The 17,214-nt window shown below is 39.6% G+C and overlaps 1 protein-coding gene across 1 annotated transcript in view; it reads right to left on the bottom strand.

The window, feature by feature from the left end:
* Positions 1–17,214, bottom strand: part of MGAT4A (alpha-1,3-mannosyl-glycoprotein 4-beta-N-acetylglucosaminyltransferase A) — a 126,488-nt gene that overhangs the window by 23,118 nt on the left and 86,156 nt on the right. Inside the window, exons 6-9 of the mRNA XM_025353619.1 lie at positions 15,987–16,100; positions 15,076–15,151; positions 3,834–3,948; positions 2,322–2,452 (exon numbers count right to left, since the gene is read on the bottom strand). Coding sequence (XP_025209404.1) covers positions 2,322–2,452; positions 3,834–3,948; positions 15,076–15,151; positions 15,987–16,100 — 436 coding nt within the window. The remainder of the gene's footprint in view (positions 1–2,321; positions 2,453–3,833; positions 3,949–15,075; positions 15,152–15,986; positions 16,101–17,214) is intronic.

The following is a 17,214-nucleotide window of genomic DNA, read 5'->3' as shown; positions in this document are numbered from 1 at the left end:
TGCTTGGGAGGCTGAGAAGCAGGAGAATCGCTTGAACCCGGGGGGGGCAGAGGCTGCAGTGAGCTGAGATTGCATCATTGCACTCCAGTCTGGGTGACATGAGTGAAACGCTGTCTCAAAAAAAAAAAAAAAAAAAAAAAATATATATATATATATATATATACTGGGTCCTAAAATGCCTATTTCTCAAGAGGTTTCACTTCACTGGCATTATTACTGTCACTATGATACAGGTGAAATAGTGTATTTTCTTTGCACAAATACTCAAGTGGAAGGAAAAAGAAAGGGAGGAAGAGTCACAGGGAAGGGCAAAGGGCGGGAGAGGAGTGCGAGGTTGAGGAGACAGCGAAACCACCAAGGCAGTGTCTGGAACTCAGCCTGTCACTCCAGCGGCAATGGAAGGACTCAAGGGCCCAAGGAGGCTGATAACCCTTTGGGAGAATGTGTGAATGATTCGCAGGGTTTCCCGGGCCACTGTCAAGCATGTGTTGACAGCACCCTCGACATTCTAGGGGAAGCAACTGAAGAATTACAGGCCACAGAAAAACATGGACGACAGAAGGGTGAAGGAATGGATGAAATCGTCCAAAAGTTCATGTCCCCAAATTTATGGATGATTTAGAGGGTTTCTGTGGTTTTAATTTTTACTATAGATTTTTTCACCTCACAGGCTCATTTTAGAACCTAACCACATATTAAATAAAATTGCACAGGACGAATGAAATGCAAGCATATTGTAGGAGGTTAAAGATGACACTAACTTTTTTGTGTCCTACAATAAAAATTTCTGTAAGTCACAGTGAAAATACATGTAAGGACTGAGATCTCTAAAAAATGAATTGTTTAAAACAATTTATATGTTCAACTAATTGTCGGAAAACAGATAACTCTGCCATTTTGCTATATTCCATGATTTCCTCTAAGAATTTTTTTTTTTTTTTAATTGTGTGTGTTTTTTTTTTAAACAAAATGCAATGGTAGCCTACAGACACCAGAGGGTAGTATCTTAAAAACTAGCAGGTATGAGGATTCAACTATTCTAGGGAGCAGAAGGTCATGAAGTCACACTAATGCTTATTTGTTACAATGAACGGTAAGACAACTCTATGATGACATTTTCTTACAATAATACTTATCATTACACATCAAAATGGACCTTTTTAAGAATTTGTACTTCTATATTTTGTTTATGCTTACACCAGATAAATTAAAAGCTGTATTTTTTTCAGAGATACAATTCAAATTGGACGAGGAAAACATACCTAATTACTCTTTTTTTAAAAAAATTACTGTTTTTTTTTGGTAGAGATGGGTCTTGATATGTTGCCCAGGCTTGTCCTGAACTTCTGGGCTCAAGTGATCCTCCAGTCTTGGCCTCCCAAGGTGCTGGGATTACAGGTGCGAGCCACTGCACCTGGCCTAATTACTCTTTTTTTTTTTTTTTGAGATGGAGTCTCGGTCTGTTGCCCGGGCTGAAGTGCAGTGGTGTGATCTCGGCTCACTGCAAGCTCCGCTTCCCAGGTTCACGCCATTCTCCTGCCTCAGCCTCCCGAGTAGCTGGGACTATAGGTGCCTGCCACCACACCCAGCTAATTTTTTTTTTTTGTATTTTTAGTACAGACGGGATTTCACCGTGTTAGCCAGGATGGTCTCGATTTCCTGACCTCGTGATTCACTCGCCTCGGCCCCCCAAAGCACTGGGATTACATGCGTGAGCCACCGCGCCCAGCCTAATTACTCTTGACAATAAGATCTCTATGGTAATAACGTGCAATCTGAATGATCAAAGCAAAAATTATTATTCACTTACTTGACTGCAACCATCACCCCAAAGGTAACCATATTATTATGAACACTGGCTTGTTGTGAGTAACACACTGAAAGGTACTTTAACGTGTCATTGTTTTGGTATAAAATATTACTTCTATTTTATTCCTCATGTACAGACGTGTTAGGGTCTAATAAAGTCCGCAGTATACATGGAAAAAGAAAGTGAACAGGAAACATGAAGAAAACAAACTGCAATGGCATCGCATGCAAAAACGGATATGACCAACACATATAGCCAATAGTTAGCGAACTGCCAGGGCTCACAAACACTAGAAACGTTTATCAGCAATTTAAAGGACGTCCATCATCTTGCAACAGCTTCCTGCTTTACAGGATTTTCCACTGCTATCTAAAAGTTCTTCTACTATAGAAACTTTGTATCAGCTCAGGAAAGAACTTTTATATCACCTACCTATTTAACTATGTATTTGCAAAATCTCTAAAAGTCACTTTCACGAAATACAGAAAAGAAACTCCCTCCATTAACTTACTGCATCTTTTTCAGGGTTGCAGACTTTCACCCAGAGAATATGGTCCAAGAGCCAGTCAATGGGTTTCTCCTTGTAAAACATGAATATGAATTCTACAATCAGAGTAAGATCCGGCGCTTGAAACATTTTACCTGAAAAGATATTCCCAGTCAGTAGCTGCAGTACAGAAACCAAGCACCAAACCGGCTGACATTTGTGAACTCTTGTCCACGACCTACGCTGAAGCTTGTGCATTCAACTACAAAATCATCATAAACAATTTCTCCACTTGTATTATCCAAATTAAACAAAGTTGCTTCGGCTAAACTTTTTCATGAGCTGTCACCTGGGTGTAAACAGATGTAGTAAATTCCTGATGTTATTTTAGTAATCTATCATATACCTAACGGCCCAAAGCATTCAAAAGGCAAATCAGAAATTTTCCCTTCCTGTGTTACTAAGATTCTTCCCATTAAACACTGAGAGGTTTAGGTAAAAAATTTTCATCTAAATCAATAAATCCAAACAACAAGGACTCCTAATTTTGTTTTCACTGAAGCATTCACAAGTAAAGATGGTTTTTGAGTCTTAAGTTTTGAGTTACATGATCAAGAAGCTCAAAGGTCCAGCCTCTAATGCTTAAAGTGTTAAAAAGTACCATAGGAGATGAAATGTTATCCTCTGAGTATTATTTGAACCCTGTAAATTTCCTTTAATTCTTCAACTTTAAACATATATATGCATTTTTTTTTTTTTTTTTTTAGATAGAGTCTCGCTCTTGTCCCCAAGGCTGGAGTGCAGTGGCATGATCTCAGCTCACTACAACCTCCACCTCCCCCGTTCAAGCAATTCTCTTGCCTCAGCCTCCCAGGTAGCTAGGATTACATGCACCTGCCACCATGCCAGGCTAATTTTTGTATTTTTAGTAGAGACAGGATTTCACCATGTTGGCCAGGCTGGTCTTGAACTGACCTCAGCTGATCCACACGCCTCGGCCTCCCAAAGTGCTGGGATTACAGGCATGAGCCACTGCGCCTGGCCAACTTCAAACATATTCTTTATAGCTGGCTAATTTTGAAACAGCACCCAAAAACATTTAGAAATGAGTGCCCCAACTAGTTAAGAGAAAAATGAATAAAAATTAATCACCGAATGAGGACTTCATGCATTACATGAAAATACTAGGAATTCATATGAGAAAACTCTTTGTGGTCCTCTTTTTAAAAGAACCGCAATCTTATGTTAACAAAGGAGCTGGAAATGCCAGAGAAGAAAAAATCAAACATGTTCACCAGGACCACGGTTGCCATTGCGGAGAACTCTAGAGGAAACACAACCATCTGAGAAGTCTCCAAATTATCTTGGGTTGACTTTCATCATGTCATACAAAGAGGTCTACCTAACTTCAGTTTTCTCAAAAACAACCCATTTCTATAGGAAAAAAGACAACATTAGGACAAATAAGCATTTGGTTTTAGATTCTGAGAGTTGCAGTCATTTCTGAAAAGTAGGTAAGTGTGACACTTTTCTTACCAATGAAGCCCAGCTGGGAAAACTCTAGAATCATCCATTCCTCAGAAGAAAGTTGAAGTGCAAAATTTTTTATGGTATTAAAATAATTTTGTTTGACAATAATATCATCTTCAAGCTAGAGAAAATTGAACAACCATATTAATAACATCAAAAAAAAAAAAAAAAGAAGGAAAGGTATTGAGAGAAGGACATTATTATGGAAAAATACAAGCATACTTTTATCATGAAAATCAAGAAAACAATGGTAAAAACAATAAAAATATAAAGCTAGAGATTATTAAAAGAAAGTGAAGAAAATAAAATGGAAGAAATACATCGTAAGTCAACTAAAGCCACTCCTTTCTATGGGAAATAACAACGAGGAAAATGAGGGCATCCTTTCCAAGTAAGTCAGCTGGAATGATGCTGACATGTGAGTGGACGGGGCAGAGAGAACACAAGATAAAGGTCTTATCACAGCAGAAATTATGGGGACAGAGGGGGAAAAGAGAGAGAAGGAGGATATCAGGATACATTCTACGGGGGAGAAAGCACAAAGACAGTTTATACTGCATTTAGTAGTCTTCCTGTTAGTAGTGATAATGGTATTGGTATTTTGAAGCTATTTTAGGTATATTATAGAATAAAAAATTATATTATTAGGATATTATTAAAAACCAAGGCTTTTAATATAAAAGAAAATAAATACATGTAAACATTTGGAAAGCTAAGTACAAGCCCTATAATTTTATTATAACCCTGAAATCTTACATCTTAATCTAGTTTGAATTGGAACTATCAATACAAACTTGTGATTTTTTTCCTCTGTAAAATAAAATACACTTTTTCTTGCTGAAAGTCCTAGAAGCAAAAACAAGACAATAGCAATGGGCACCTTTAAGCGCCCAGATTGTGTTTCTATATACCACACATCCTGAAGAGGAACAGAGCTCCTCAGAGAAATGATCCGTTCTAGATCTGGGATAGGAAATCATCAAAGAAACAATCACAATTACTGAGGCCAGGTGCCGTAGCTCACGCCTGTAATCCCAGCACTTCGGGGGACCAAAGCAGGTGGATGGCTTGAGTTGCCCAGGAGTTCAAGATGAGCCTAGGCAACAGAGCAAGACCTCATCTCTACAAAAAATAAAAAAATTAGCCGGGCATGGGGATGGGTACCTGTAATCCCAGCTACTTGGAAGGCTGAAGCAGGAGGATCACTTGAGCACCCCCAAAAGATTGCTGGACTTATATAGAAAGGATACAAAAGCCAATTTGAAGGGGTTCCCACTGGATTATGATGTACCAATGAAAGCATCAATAAGAATAATGATTGTAATGGACTGGGGCAAATCAAACGTATTTTAAATATCCATGAGTTCATAATGATACATTGTTTTAAGGGGATACATGTGCAGGTCTGTTACATGGATAGATTGCATAATGCTGAGATTTCGGCTTCTACTGTACCCGCCACCCAAATAGTGAACATAGTACCCAAAAGGTAACATAATGATACTTTAAAAACAGCTACCACTGGAGATTGCTAAGGCACCAACTTTAAAAATTAGTAAGAGAATGAAATCAAGCATTTACTCCAGCTTTTCTTTAAGAACTATTTTTCAAGGTAATCTAATAACGGGAAGAAAAATTCTTTATTAGAAGAACTCAACATAGCATTTAGAACTAAGCTAAGAGCATCAGCAATTACAGAATTAGGAAAGCACCACTTGGAAACCGCTAATGAAATAATTGATCTAGGGAAGAAGAATCAATAGATGCTGAAACCTTAAGTGGAACAGCTGCGGGAGAGCTAAGTTCATAATGAGGCAATGAGGCGGGCAGACGGAACCCACTGATGACTCTCAGCATCACTGCAGGTGGGACTGCCTGAGGTAATGTGCTTTCTTTTTTTATTTTTATTTTTTATTTTTGAGATGGAGTTTCCCTCTGTCGCCTACACTAGAGTGCAGTGGTGCGATGTCGGCTCACTGTAACCTCTGCCTCCTGGGTTCAAGTGACTCTCCTGCCTCAGCCTCTCTGAGTAGCTGGGATTACAGGCACACACCACCACGCCTAGCTAATTTTTTTGTATTTTTAGTACAGATGAGGTTTCACCATGTTGGCCAGGCTGGTCTCAAACCCTTGACCTCAGGTGATCCGCCTGCCTCGGCCTCCCAAAGTATTGGGATTACAGGCGTGAGCCATGGCGCCCGGCCCGTAACACGCTTTCTTATGCGCTACCATAAGAATTACTCAGTACCACCTGTGAAGTGCCTGCACCATCTATCACGTTTCCAGAAGGCACCGTATTCAACTCAGAGTTCTTTGCAATAAAGCACTTTATGAAACTGTGTGATGCTGTCCGTGGCAACTCCATTCTAAGCCACAGCATCTCCCTTTCCCCTGAGGTGTATGTCTGTGACAATCACAAAGTCACCCCTGACTCCACTGCCTTTTGGAAAGCATTCTTTAAGAGTCATGGGTGTAGGCTGGGCGCGGTGGCTCAAGCCTGTAATCCCAGCACTTTGGGAGGCTGAGACGGGCGGATCACGAGGTCAGGAGATCGAGACCATCCTGGCTAACACGGTGAAACCCCGTCTCTACTAAAAAAAATACAAAAAACTAGCTGGATGAGGTGGCAGGCGCCTGTAGTCCCAGCTACTCAGGAGGCTGAGGCAGGAGAATGGCGTAAACCCGGGAGGCGGAGCTTGCAGTGAGCTGAGATCTGGCCACTGCACCCCAGCCTGGCGACAGAGCGAGACTCCGTCTCAAAAAAAAAAAAAAAAAAAAAAAAAGAGTCATGGGTGTGATACATTGCTAAACCGTGCAACCCTGGAGTCATATCCTGAGGGGATAATTACGAAGGCTGGAATAAATTCCTTTGCCACATCACCTCTCATCTTAGTCTTCAACAAAATGTCCCAGGTAAAATCTATGTATGAACATTTAAAACTATCATTAACTGAGAACTTTTCAGGCTAGTATGTTTTTCCCACTAATACTTTGTAGACGACAATGAACTCACTGAGAGAACTGCGCATAATAAGCATATGTGAAGACTTGAATATAAAGCAACTCACTCTTTCCTGAGGCATAATTTTTGGGCAAATGTGATTACTTTAAGAATGTTCAGGCCGGGTGCAGTGGCTCATGCCTGTAATCCCAGCACTTTGTGAGGCTGAGATGGGTGGATCACTTGAGGTAAGGAGTTTGAGACCAGCCTGGCCAATATGATGAAACCCTGTCTCCACTAAAAATACAAAAAATTAGCCAGGCGTGGTGGCAAGTGCCTGTAATCCCAGCTACTTGGGAGGCTGAGGCAGGAGAATCACTTGAACCTGGGAGGCGGAGGTTGCAATGAGCAGAGATCACATCATTGCAGTCCAGCTTGGGCTAGAGGGAGACCATGTCTCAAACAAACAAACAAAAAGAAGAATGTTCAAGCCTGGGCAACAAAGTGAGACCCTGTTTTTACAAAAAGAAGAAAAAAAAAAAAAAGCCAGGCATGGTGGCGCATGCCTGTGGCCCCAACCACACAGGAGGCTAAGGTGGGAGAATCACATGACCCAGGTCAAGGCTGCAGCGAGCTGTGAACTGTGTTTGCACCACTGCACTCCAGCCTGGGCAACAGAGGAAGACCCTGTCTCAAAAAAAAAAAAAAAAAAAAGCTCATTGACGCCAGTGGCTCACATCTGTAACCCCTGCTCTTTGGAAGGCAGAGGCAGCAGGATCATTTGAGGCCAGGAGTTCAAGACCCGCCTAGGCAACATAGCAATACCCCCATCTCTACCAAAAAGAAATACAAAAATTAGCCCGGTATGGTGGTGCATGCCTGTAGTCCCAGATTCCTGGGAGGCTAAAACAGGAGGATCACTTGAGCCCAGGTGTTTGAGGCTGCCATGAGCTATGACTGTGCCACTGCACTCCAGCCTGTGTGACAGTCAGACTCTGTCTCTGAAAAACAAAAGAATGTTCACTGAATGTGACTTTGAAACAGCTGAACAATTAGAAACAATCTAAATGACCAACAACAAGGTTGATTATGATATCTGAATAACAGGACTTCAAGAAGGGATTAAAAATCACACCAATCTATATTCACTGGCATATAAAGGTATGTATCAACAATATGTTAAGTGACAGCAAAAAAGGTTATCAGACAGTACATACAGCATGATCCTCCATTGTAAAAGAGGGCTGTGTGAGAGTGACATCAGCAAGACAGAAACAGGAAACCCAGACACACAAGACACATTCGATTCAAAATCTGAGCATTCGACAGCCAGAGGCCCTCTCTCGGGCACAGTGCACCGTGAGGAAACTCTCAATTTCCAACTTCTCCTCGAGGACAGAAAGAAGTTGGTGTACGCCCAGTGTTTTTGACTTTTTCAAGTGCAGCCAGAGGGAATGATTTCTGTCTCATCTAAATCAAAGTAGTGACAGGAGCAGGGCACCAGGATAGGAGCTAAGAACAAAGGCCATCACTTGGCACCAGAGGTTGCAGTACCAGAGACAGAAACTAGGTGGAGCTCCAGTACTGCAGCTTACTACAATACCAACAAGGCCACAGTCCCGCAGAGCTCGTGGGTAGAAGTCAGTGAACTTCAGTTAGGAGATTACACCCACAAGGGGAGAGGACATGGCCCCAGAAAAGGCTCAAAGGGCTCCAGAGTCTTTAACTAGGCTGACTGAAGAAAATCCTTCCGCTACAAAACCAGACTGCAAAGACTGGGAGAGGTGGCTGATTTTTCAAATGCCAAGATCCCAACAACAAAAACAAGATACACAAATAAACAAAAACATGGCATCCCCAAAGGAACAAGTTAAAACTCCAGAAACCAACCCCAAAGAAATGAAGACATATGAATTGCCCAGTAATTCAAAATAACTGTCATAAGATTGCTCAGTAAATTAAAAAAGAGCAGAGAGAGACAACTAAATGAAATCAGGAATATGATGCATGAACAAAATGAGAATATCAACAGAGATAGAAACTACAAAGAGCCAAACAGAAATTCTAAAACTGAAGAATACAAAACCTGAAGTGAAAATTTCACTAGAAGGACTAAACAGCAGACCTGAGCAGGCAGAAGAATCAGTGAACTTAACGATAGGACTTTCGAAATTACTGAGGCACAGGAGCAAAAAGAAAAAAGAAGAAAAGAAAAATAATGATACCCTGAGGGACCTACAGACAGCATAAGGTGAAACAACATACACATTATGAGAGTTCTACAAGGAGAACAGAGCCAATTTCAACTTCCCAAATATGAGGATAGAAATGGGCACACAAATTCAAAAAGTTCAAAGAATCCCAACTACAAAAAATCCATCTACATCAAGAAGTATCATAATGAAGTTGACAAAAGTCACAAAGAAAGGATCTTGAAAGCCGTAAGAGGAAAGTGACCCAACAAATACAAGATAACATCTATTAGATGATGAGCAGATTTCCCAGCAGAAACTTTACAGGCTAGAAGAGAGTGGAATGATTATGTTCAAAGTGCTGAAACATACTAAACAAAAACCAGCCAGCCAAGAATATTGTATCTGACAAAATTGTAATTCAAAAGTAAAGAAGGCTGGGCGCGGTGGCTCACACCTGTAATTCCAGCACTTTGGGAGGCAGAGGCAGGTGGATCACCTGAGGTCAGGAGTTTGAGACCAGCCTGAACAACATGGTGAAACTCCCATCTCTACTAAAACTACAAAAATTAGCTGCGTGTAGTGGTGGGCACCTGTAATCCCAGCTACTCGGGAGACTGAGGCAGGAGAATCACTTGAACCCACTAAAAATACAAAAAAATAGCCAGGCATAGTGGCAGGAGCCTGTGACCCCTGATTTGACTCTACTGTCTTTTGGAAAGCATTCTTTTTTTTTTTTTTTTTTGAGATGGAGTCTTGCTCTATTGCCCAGGCTGGAGTGCAGTGGCGCGATCTCGGCTCACTGCCAGCTCTGCCTCCCAGGTTCATGCCATTCTCCTGCCTCAGCCTCCCCAGCAGCTGGGACTACAGGCGCCTGCCACCACACCTGGCTAATTTTTTTTTTTTTTTGGATTTTTAGTAGAGACGGGGTTTCACCGTGTTAGCCAGGGTGGTCTCGATCTCCTGACCTCATGATCCACCCGCCTCGGCCAGAAAGCATTCTTTTTTTTTTTTTTTTTGAGACAGAGTCTTGCTCTGTCGCCCAGGCTGGAGTGCAGTGGCCGGATCTCAGCTCACTGCAAGCTCTGCCTCCCGGGTTTATGCCATTCTCCTGCCTCAGCCTCACGAGTAGCTGGGACTACAGGCGCCGCCACCTCGCCCGGCTAGTTTTTTGTATTTTTTAGTAGAGACGGGGTTTCACTGTATTAGCCAGGATGGTCTCGACCTCCTGACCTTGTGATCCGCCCGTCTCGGCCTCCCAAAGTGCTGGGATTACAGGCTTGAGCCACCGCGCCGGGCCAGGAAAGCATTCTTTAAGAGTCATGGGTGTGATACATTCCAAACCGTGCAACCCTGGAGTCATATCCTGAGGGGATAATTACGAAGGCTGGAATAAATTCCTTTGCCACATCACCTCTCATCTTAGTCTTCAACAAAATGTCCCAGGTAAAATCTATCCTGTATGAACCTTTAAAACTACCATTAACTGAGAACTTTTTAGGCTAATATGTTTTTCCCACTAATACTTTATAGATGACAATGAACTCACTGAAAGAATTCCACCTAATAAGCTAATGTGAAGACCTGAATATAAAACAACTCCCTCTTTCCTGAGGCATAATTTTGGGCAAACGTGATTATATTAAGAATGTTCAGGCTGGGCACAGCAAGGTGGAGGTTGCAGTGAGCCAAGATCGTGCCACTACTGCACTCCAGCCTGGGGAACAGAATCCATCTCAAAAAAAAGAAAAGAAAAAAGAAAGAAGAAATTAAGACTTTCCCAGATAAACAAAAGCTGAGTGGGTTCATCACCACTAGACCTGCCCTATTGCTGAAGGAACATTTTCAAGTGAAGTGAAAGGTCAATAAGCAGTAATAAAGCACCATATAAAAATACAAAACTCCCTGATAAAGGTAAATATAAAGATAAATATGGATGTAGTAAGGTAATGCAGGTGCATGAATCACTTTAAAATCTGGTACCCCTTTTAAATCTTTTAATCACATTAAAATCACTTCTTAAAGACCAAAAGCACAAACAATAATTATAAATCTAAGTTAATGTATATGCAATATAAAAAGAGGTCACTGATGTCATTGGTAAAATAGAGTGCAGGGGACACACAGATGTAAAACAGTAGAGATTTTGTCATTGAAGTAATCAGCTTTAAATAGATTGTTATAACTTTAAGATCTCTTATGTAATTGCAATGGTAACTACAAAATGAATATCTATTGAATATACACAAAGGGAAACAGGGAATCAAAATACGTCACTATTTTAAAAAATCAACAAAACACAAAAGAAAGCAGCAAGAGAGGAAAAGATAGACAAAAAGTTCCCAGACATACAAAAAATAAAGTAAATGGCAATAGAAAGTCTTTCTGTATTAGTAATCACTAAAAATGTAAATGGGTCAAACATCCCAATTAAAAGACACAGTTAGGCCAAATGAAAATTTTTAATGAGATCCATTAATATACTATCTACAAGAAATTTACTTTACATCAAAAGACACACATGGGTTAAAAGTGAAAGAATGAAAAAAAATAATTCATGCAATCCAGAACCGAAAGAAAACAAGGGTGGCCATACTTAGACAAAATAAGACTTTAAGACAAAAACTGTCACAAGAGACAAAGAAGGACATTATATAATAATAAAAGGGCCAGTCAAATATCTGAAAAGACATAACAATTCTAAATAAAGATGCACCTAATAATAGATGTCTCAGATATACGAAGTCAACACTGACAGAACTGAAAGAAGAAACAAACACCACCACAGTAATAGTAGGGATTTCAATTTTCCACTTTCAGTTATGGATAGATCAGACAGAAGATCAATAAGGAAACACTGGACTCAAACAACACTATCATCAAATGGACCCAACAGACATAAAGAGCACTGATCTCAACAGCAGCAGAATACACATTCTTCTCAGGAGCAATGGAACATTCTCCAAGACAGACGACATGTTAGGCCCCATAATGTCTCAACAATTTTTTTTTTTTTTTTTGAGACGGAGTCTCGCTCTGTCGCCCAGGCTGGAGTGCAGTGGCCGGATCTCAGCTCACTGCAAGCTCCGCCTCCCGGGTTTGCGCCATTCTCCTGCCTCAGCCTCCCGAGTAGCTGGGACCACAGGCACCCGCCACCTCGCCCGGCTAGTTTTTTGTATTTTTTAGCAGAGACAGGGTTTCACCGTGTTAGCCAGGATGGTCTCGATCTCCTGACCTCGTGATCCGCCCGTCTCAGCCTCCCAAAGTGCTGGGATTACAGGCTTGAGCTACCGCGCCCGGCCACCAATTTTTTTTTTTTTAAGACAGGTTTTCACTCTGGCACCCAGGCTGGAGAGCAGTGGCACAAAGCTCACTGTAGTCTCGATCTCCTGGGCTCAATTGATCCTCCCACCTCAGACTCCCAAGTAGGTGGAACTACAGGTATGCACCACAATGCCCAGTGATTTTTTTGTATTTTTAGTAGAGACAGGATTTCGTCTCTAGTTCAGACTGGTCTTGAACTCTTGAACTCCTGAACTCAAGTGACCTGCCCACCTCAGCCTCCCAAAGTGTTGGGATTACAGGTGTGAGCCAATGCCGCCCGCCAATAGATTTAAGAAGACTAAAACTATGCAATGCATCTTCTCTGACTACAACAAAATGAAACTAGAAGTCAATAGCAGAAAACTAAACTTGGAAAATACACAAATGTGTGGAAATTAAACAACTCATCCCTAAACAACCAACGGGTCAAAGAAGAAATCACAAGGGAATTGAGAAAAAAATCCAGAAACAAATGAAAACAACAACAACAACAAAATACTAAAACGTATGATATATAGCAAAAGTCATACAAAGAGGGAAGTTTATACCAGTAAACATTTACATTAAAAAAAAAAAAAGAAGATCTCAAAAATCAGCAACCTAACTTTATACCTCAAGGAAATTGAAAAAAAGAAAACAAACTAAACCCAAAATTAGCAGAAGGAAGAAAAGAAAATAAAGATTAGATCAGATAAATAGGAAAAAAAGCAGAAAAAAAAAAACAAAGAAACCTAGAGTTGGTTTTTGAAAAGATCAATAAAATGAATAAACCCTTAGCTAGATTAGCTAAGAAAAAAAGAAAGAAGATTCAAATAACTAAAAGTAGAAATGAAAGAGGGAACATAACAACTGATATCACAGAAATAGAAGAATTACAAGTGACTACTAGGAACAATTATGTGCAAACAAATTGGATAATCTACAAGAAATGGATAAACCTCTAAAAACATACAACTTTCCACGGTGAATTATGGAGAAATAAAAACTTTGAACACACTTATAAGAACTAAGGGGATTAAAGCAGTAATCAGAAACCTCTCAGCAAAGAAAAGCCCAGGACCAGAGGACTTCACTGGAGAATTCCACTTAATACTTAAAGGAGAATGAACATCAGTCCCCCTCAAACAGCTCTCTTCCAAAGAACTGAAACAGAGGAAACACTTTTCAAACACGTTCTATGAGGCCAGCATTTCTCTGACACCAAAATCAAAGACACAAGAAAACGACAGACCAATATCCCTGATGCAAAAATCCTCAGCAGAACACTAGCAAATGGAATTCAACTGCACATTAAAAGAATTAGGTATACCATAACCAAGTGGGATTTATACCTGCAATACAGGGATCTTCAACACACAAAAATCAATTAGTGTAATATATACTACATTAAGAAAATGGAGAAAAAAACACATGATCATCTCAATTGATATGGAAAAGCAGGTGACAAAATTCAAGACACTTTCTTGATTAAAAAAATATGACAAACTAGAAATAGGAAAAAAAAACTTCTTCAACAAAATAAAGGTAATATATGAAAAACCCATCGGTAATATCACGCTTGGCAGCAAACAACTGAAAGCTTTCCCTCTAAGATTAGGAGCAAGGCAGGGAGTCCCACTTTCACCACTACTAGTCAACATAGTGCTGGAAATCCTAACCAGAGCTATTAAACAAGCAAAAAAGTAAAAGGTACCCAAACTGGAAAAGAAGAAGTAAAATTATCATTATTTGCAGATGAAATGATCTTATATGTAGAAAAAACTTAAGAATCCACCAAAAACTACAAATAATAAATGATTTCAGCAAAGTTTCAGGATCCAAAGTCAACACACAAAAATAGTTGTATTTTTGTATACTAACAATGACCAGCCCAAAAAAAAAAAAAAAAATCAAGAAAACAACCCTATTTACCATAGTATTAAAAAAGATCAAATACTTAGGAATAAACATAACTGGGGAGGTGGAAAATTTTTCTACAAAACATTTCTAAAAGAAATCAAAGAAGATACAAATAAATGGAAAGACATCCTGTGCTCATGTATTGGGAGACTTAATAATATTAAAATAATATTAAAATGTCCACACTAGCTAAAGCAATCCATAGATTCAATACAATCCCTACCAAAATCCCCAAGGCATTTTTTACAGAAATAGAAAAAAAATTATCCTAAAATTTACATGGAATCTCAAGGAGTCTCAAGTGACCCTAAACAGTCAAAATAGTCTTGAAAAAAAGAGAACACAGTTGGAGGTCTCACACTTCCTAATTTTAAAACATGCTACATGTCAGGCGCAGCAGCTCATGTCTACAATCCCACGACATATTGTGTTCTTGGTAAAAGCTGAACTGTTGTGCTGCTAAAAAAATTGGACTGTTAGAATTAAATGTCAATTTTATTATCTTCAAAATAGTGGTAACAGTATTGTGGCCTACAAAAAAAAATTATTTCATTGTAAGCCCACTAAAGAAAAATTGTAAGAAAATTCCTCTTTAAAATCTGCCACATAATGACATCTTAGTTCTTCTTGACAGCGAAGAGAGGGAAGAGGGGAGAGAAGATGGGGGAATGGGAGGAAAACAGGAAAAAGGTAAAGCGTCCCTACTCAGTGGAGAAACGTCAGAGCCCACATGCTTGGTTACCATGGAGACCCCTCTGCGCTGAGATAGTTATGATTTGTCAGATCTCAGAGGGTCTGCACTTTCAAAACTTCCTGTTTTAATGAAAACATACCCTTGATAACACTTTTTCTTTACAAGTGTGAAAAACATTAAAGGAAAAACCCCACTTACCTGAATGTAATATATGCCCTTTTCTTGAGCATACATCATTAGAAAACAGTAATCTAGGTTTTGCTTTGTTCTCCATCTGGAATAAACATTTGCAAAAAGTAAGTTAGGAATCAGACTCAAACTTAGTAAAATAAGATTAAATGTATAAACCTCAAGTGTCTATATGTCATCTATGTATATGTACACACACACACACACACTCACTCACTCAGGACAAAGAGTCAAAGAAAATTCACTTTCCTCTAATGAAGCCTTTATCAAAATATATTCCCAAGAACACTAATCCTCAAGCTGTCCTGAGGAAAAAAGGAGTCTAATTATCAAGTAAGTCTGTATACATATTCCCCTTCTAGAAACATATTAGTTCATAAGAGGCACGAAAATATCCAGCAGTAAAGACATTTATTGGAAAAAAATTTCTTAATACATATTTTTTCCAAACCTCCTTGACCACAGACCCTTTTTTCAGTAATATCTTAATGTTTCATCAAACAAGTGCTTCAAAAATTGCACTTTTAGGATCCCTGCTCTAGTGCCTAGGACTGTTTGCACACAGATAAAAGTTCATAAATAAGTACTGAATGCTTAAAAAATTCATATTTAAATTTACAGTATTAAACCCTGTCACTGAATTCCTGGTGGCCTACAGAAACACTCTGATGAAAGTTAAATAAGAGAAGTGGATCTAAAAGCTAGTTTAAGAAAACACAGTAAAATAAAAGCTGATGTGAAGTTTTTACATATGCTAAGAAAACTCCACATTATTTCACAAGTGTCCTGGACTTAACGAGACTGACCTAGAATATTTTACCAAATTCAATTCTAAAATGTCTTCAGCTTCGATAAATAAAAACTACATGTATTAGATGTTTACGCGCACAAGTGCGGAAGGTTTTAAAGAGTAAGCTCACCTTACTCTTTCTTTGGAGTCTCCAAATGTCTCCTTTAGGTTTGTCAAGTCTGGATAGTAGCTTTCAGGGGGTGATATGACTTCCACCAAGCCAGAACTGATTTCTTTAGAAAATCTATTATGAGAAAGGTTAGCTGGGTTACTTAAGTTCTGTAGGATTTTATTTATCTCAAAGCTCAATACACTGTGTTTAACATAAAAACACATCAGTAATCATTTGTAGCAACGTATAATGTTATGGCCACAAGGTGTTCAATGGAGCATCGCATCATTGATTTCCTTTACAGAAAATACATTTTTTTCTAATAGCAAAAGTTTTTTTTTTTTTAAAGTAATGCTTTAAAAACTATAAAATACTGCTCTTGCTAAAGTAGCATAGAAATCCTAAGCCAACTGCAGGCATTAACGTTCCTAAAATGTATCCGAATTTAAAAAACAAATCAAGGTCTCACAGAAAATAGAACATTGAAGAAAAACAAGTAAGTATGTATCTTTAAATACATATATTTATGCAAAAACCAAAGTTCTGACATCTTCGAGAAGCTTTGCTTGTGGGTTAAAGACCACATGTCATTCTCAACCAGCGTTTCTCAACTGGGGGTGACTCTGTGCCTCTGGGAGGACATTTAGCAATGTCTGAAGACGTTCTGGTTGCCACAGCTGTGATCAGCACTACTGACGCCTGGTGGGTGGACATTAGGGGTCCTGTCCCACATTCTACAATGCACAGGGCAGCCCCCACAACAAAAAATCATCTGGCCCAAAATGTTCACTGGGCTGAGGTTCAGAACCCTTTCTAAAGTTTTTTAATTAGTCTGTACTGACCGAATGGTAATTTATTTTGCATTTGCATTCTCCCTTGATTCATGTTTGCAAATCTCCACAAAATGCTAGTGCGACTGCCTGCCTTTGCACAAATGTTCTTAGTGTTTAACTGTGCTTTTTGTCTGAGCTTGGTTTTCTACACACCGAGGAAGATGTAAATCAACAGAATCCTTGCATAAGCCCACAGACTTGCCCCTGAGGTCAGTGGGAAAGGGGGCCAATCATCACTGCTCTGTTCCTTTACTTAAGAAGTCTACACCGGCCGGGCGCGGTGGCTCAAGCCTGTAATCCCAGCACTTTGGGAGGCCGAGACGGGCGGATCACGAGGTCAGGAGATCGAGACCATCCTGGCTAACACAGTGAAACCCCGTCTCTACTAAAAAATACAAAAAACTAGCTGGGCG

Source organism: Theropithecus gelada, chromosome 13 (assembly GCF_003255815.1).
Source record: "Theropithecus gelada isolate Dixy chromosome 13, Tgel_1.0, whole genome shotgun sequence".
Lineage (NCBI taxonomy): Eukaryota > Metazoa > Chordata > Mammalia > Primates > Cercopithecidae > Theropithecus > Theropithecus gelada.
Note: the sequence above shows the minus strand (reverse complement) of the source record. Positions and strands in the feature narration are given on the sequence as shown.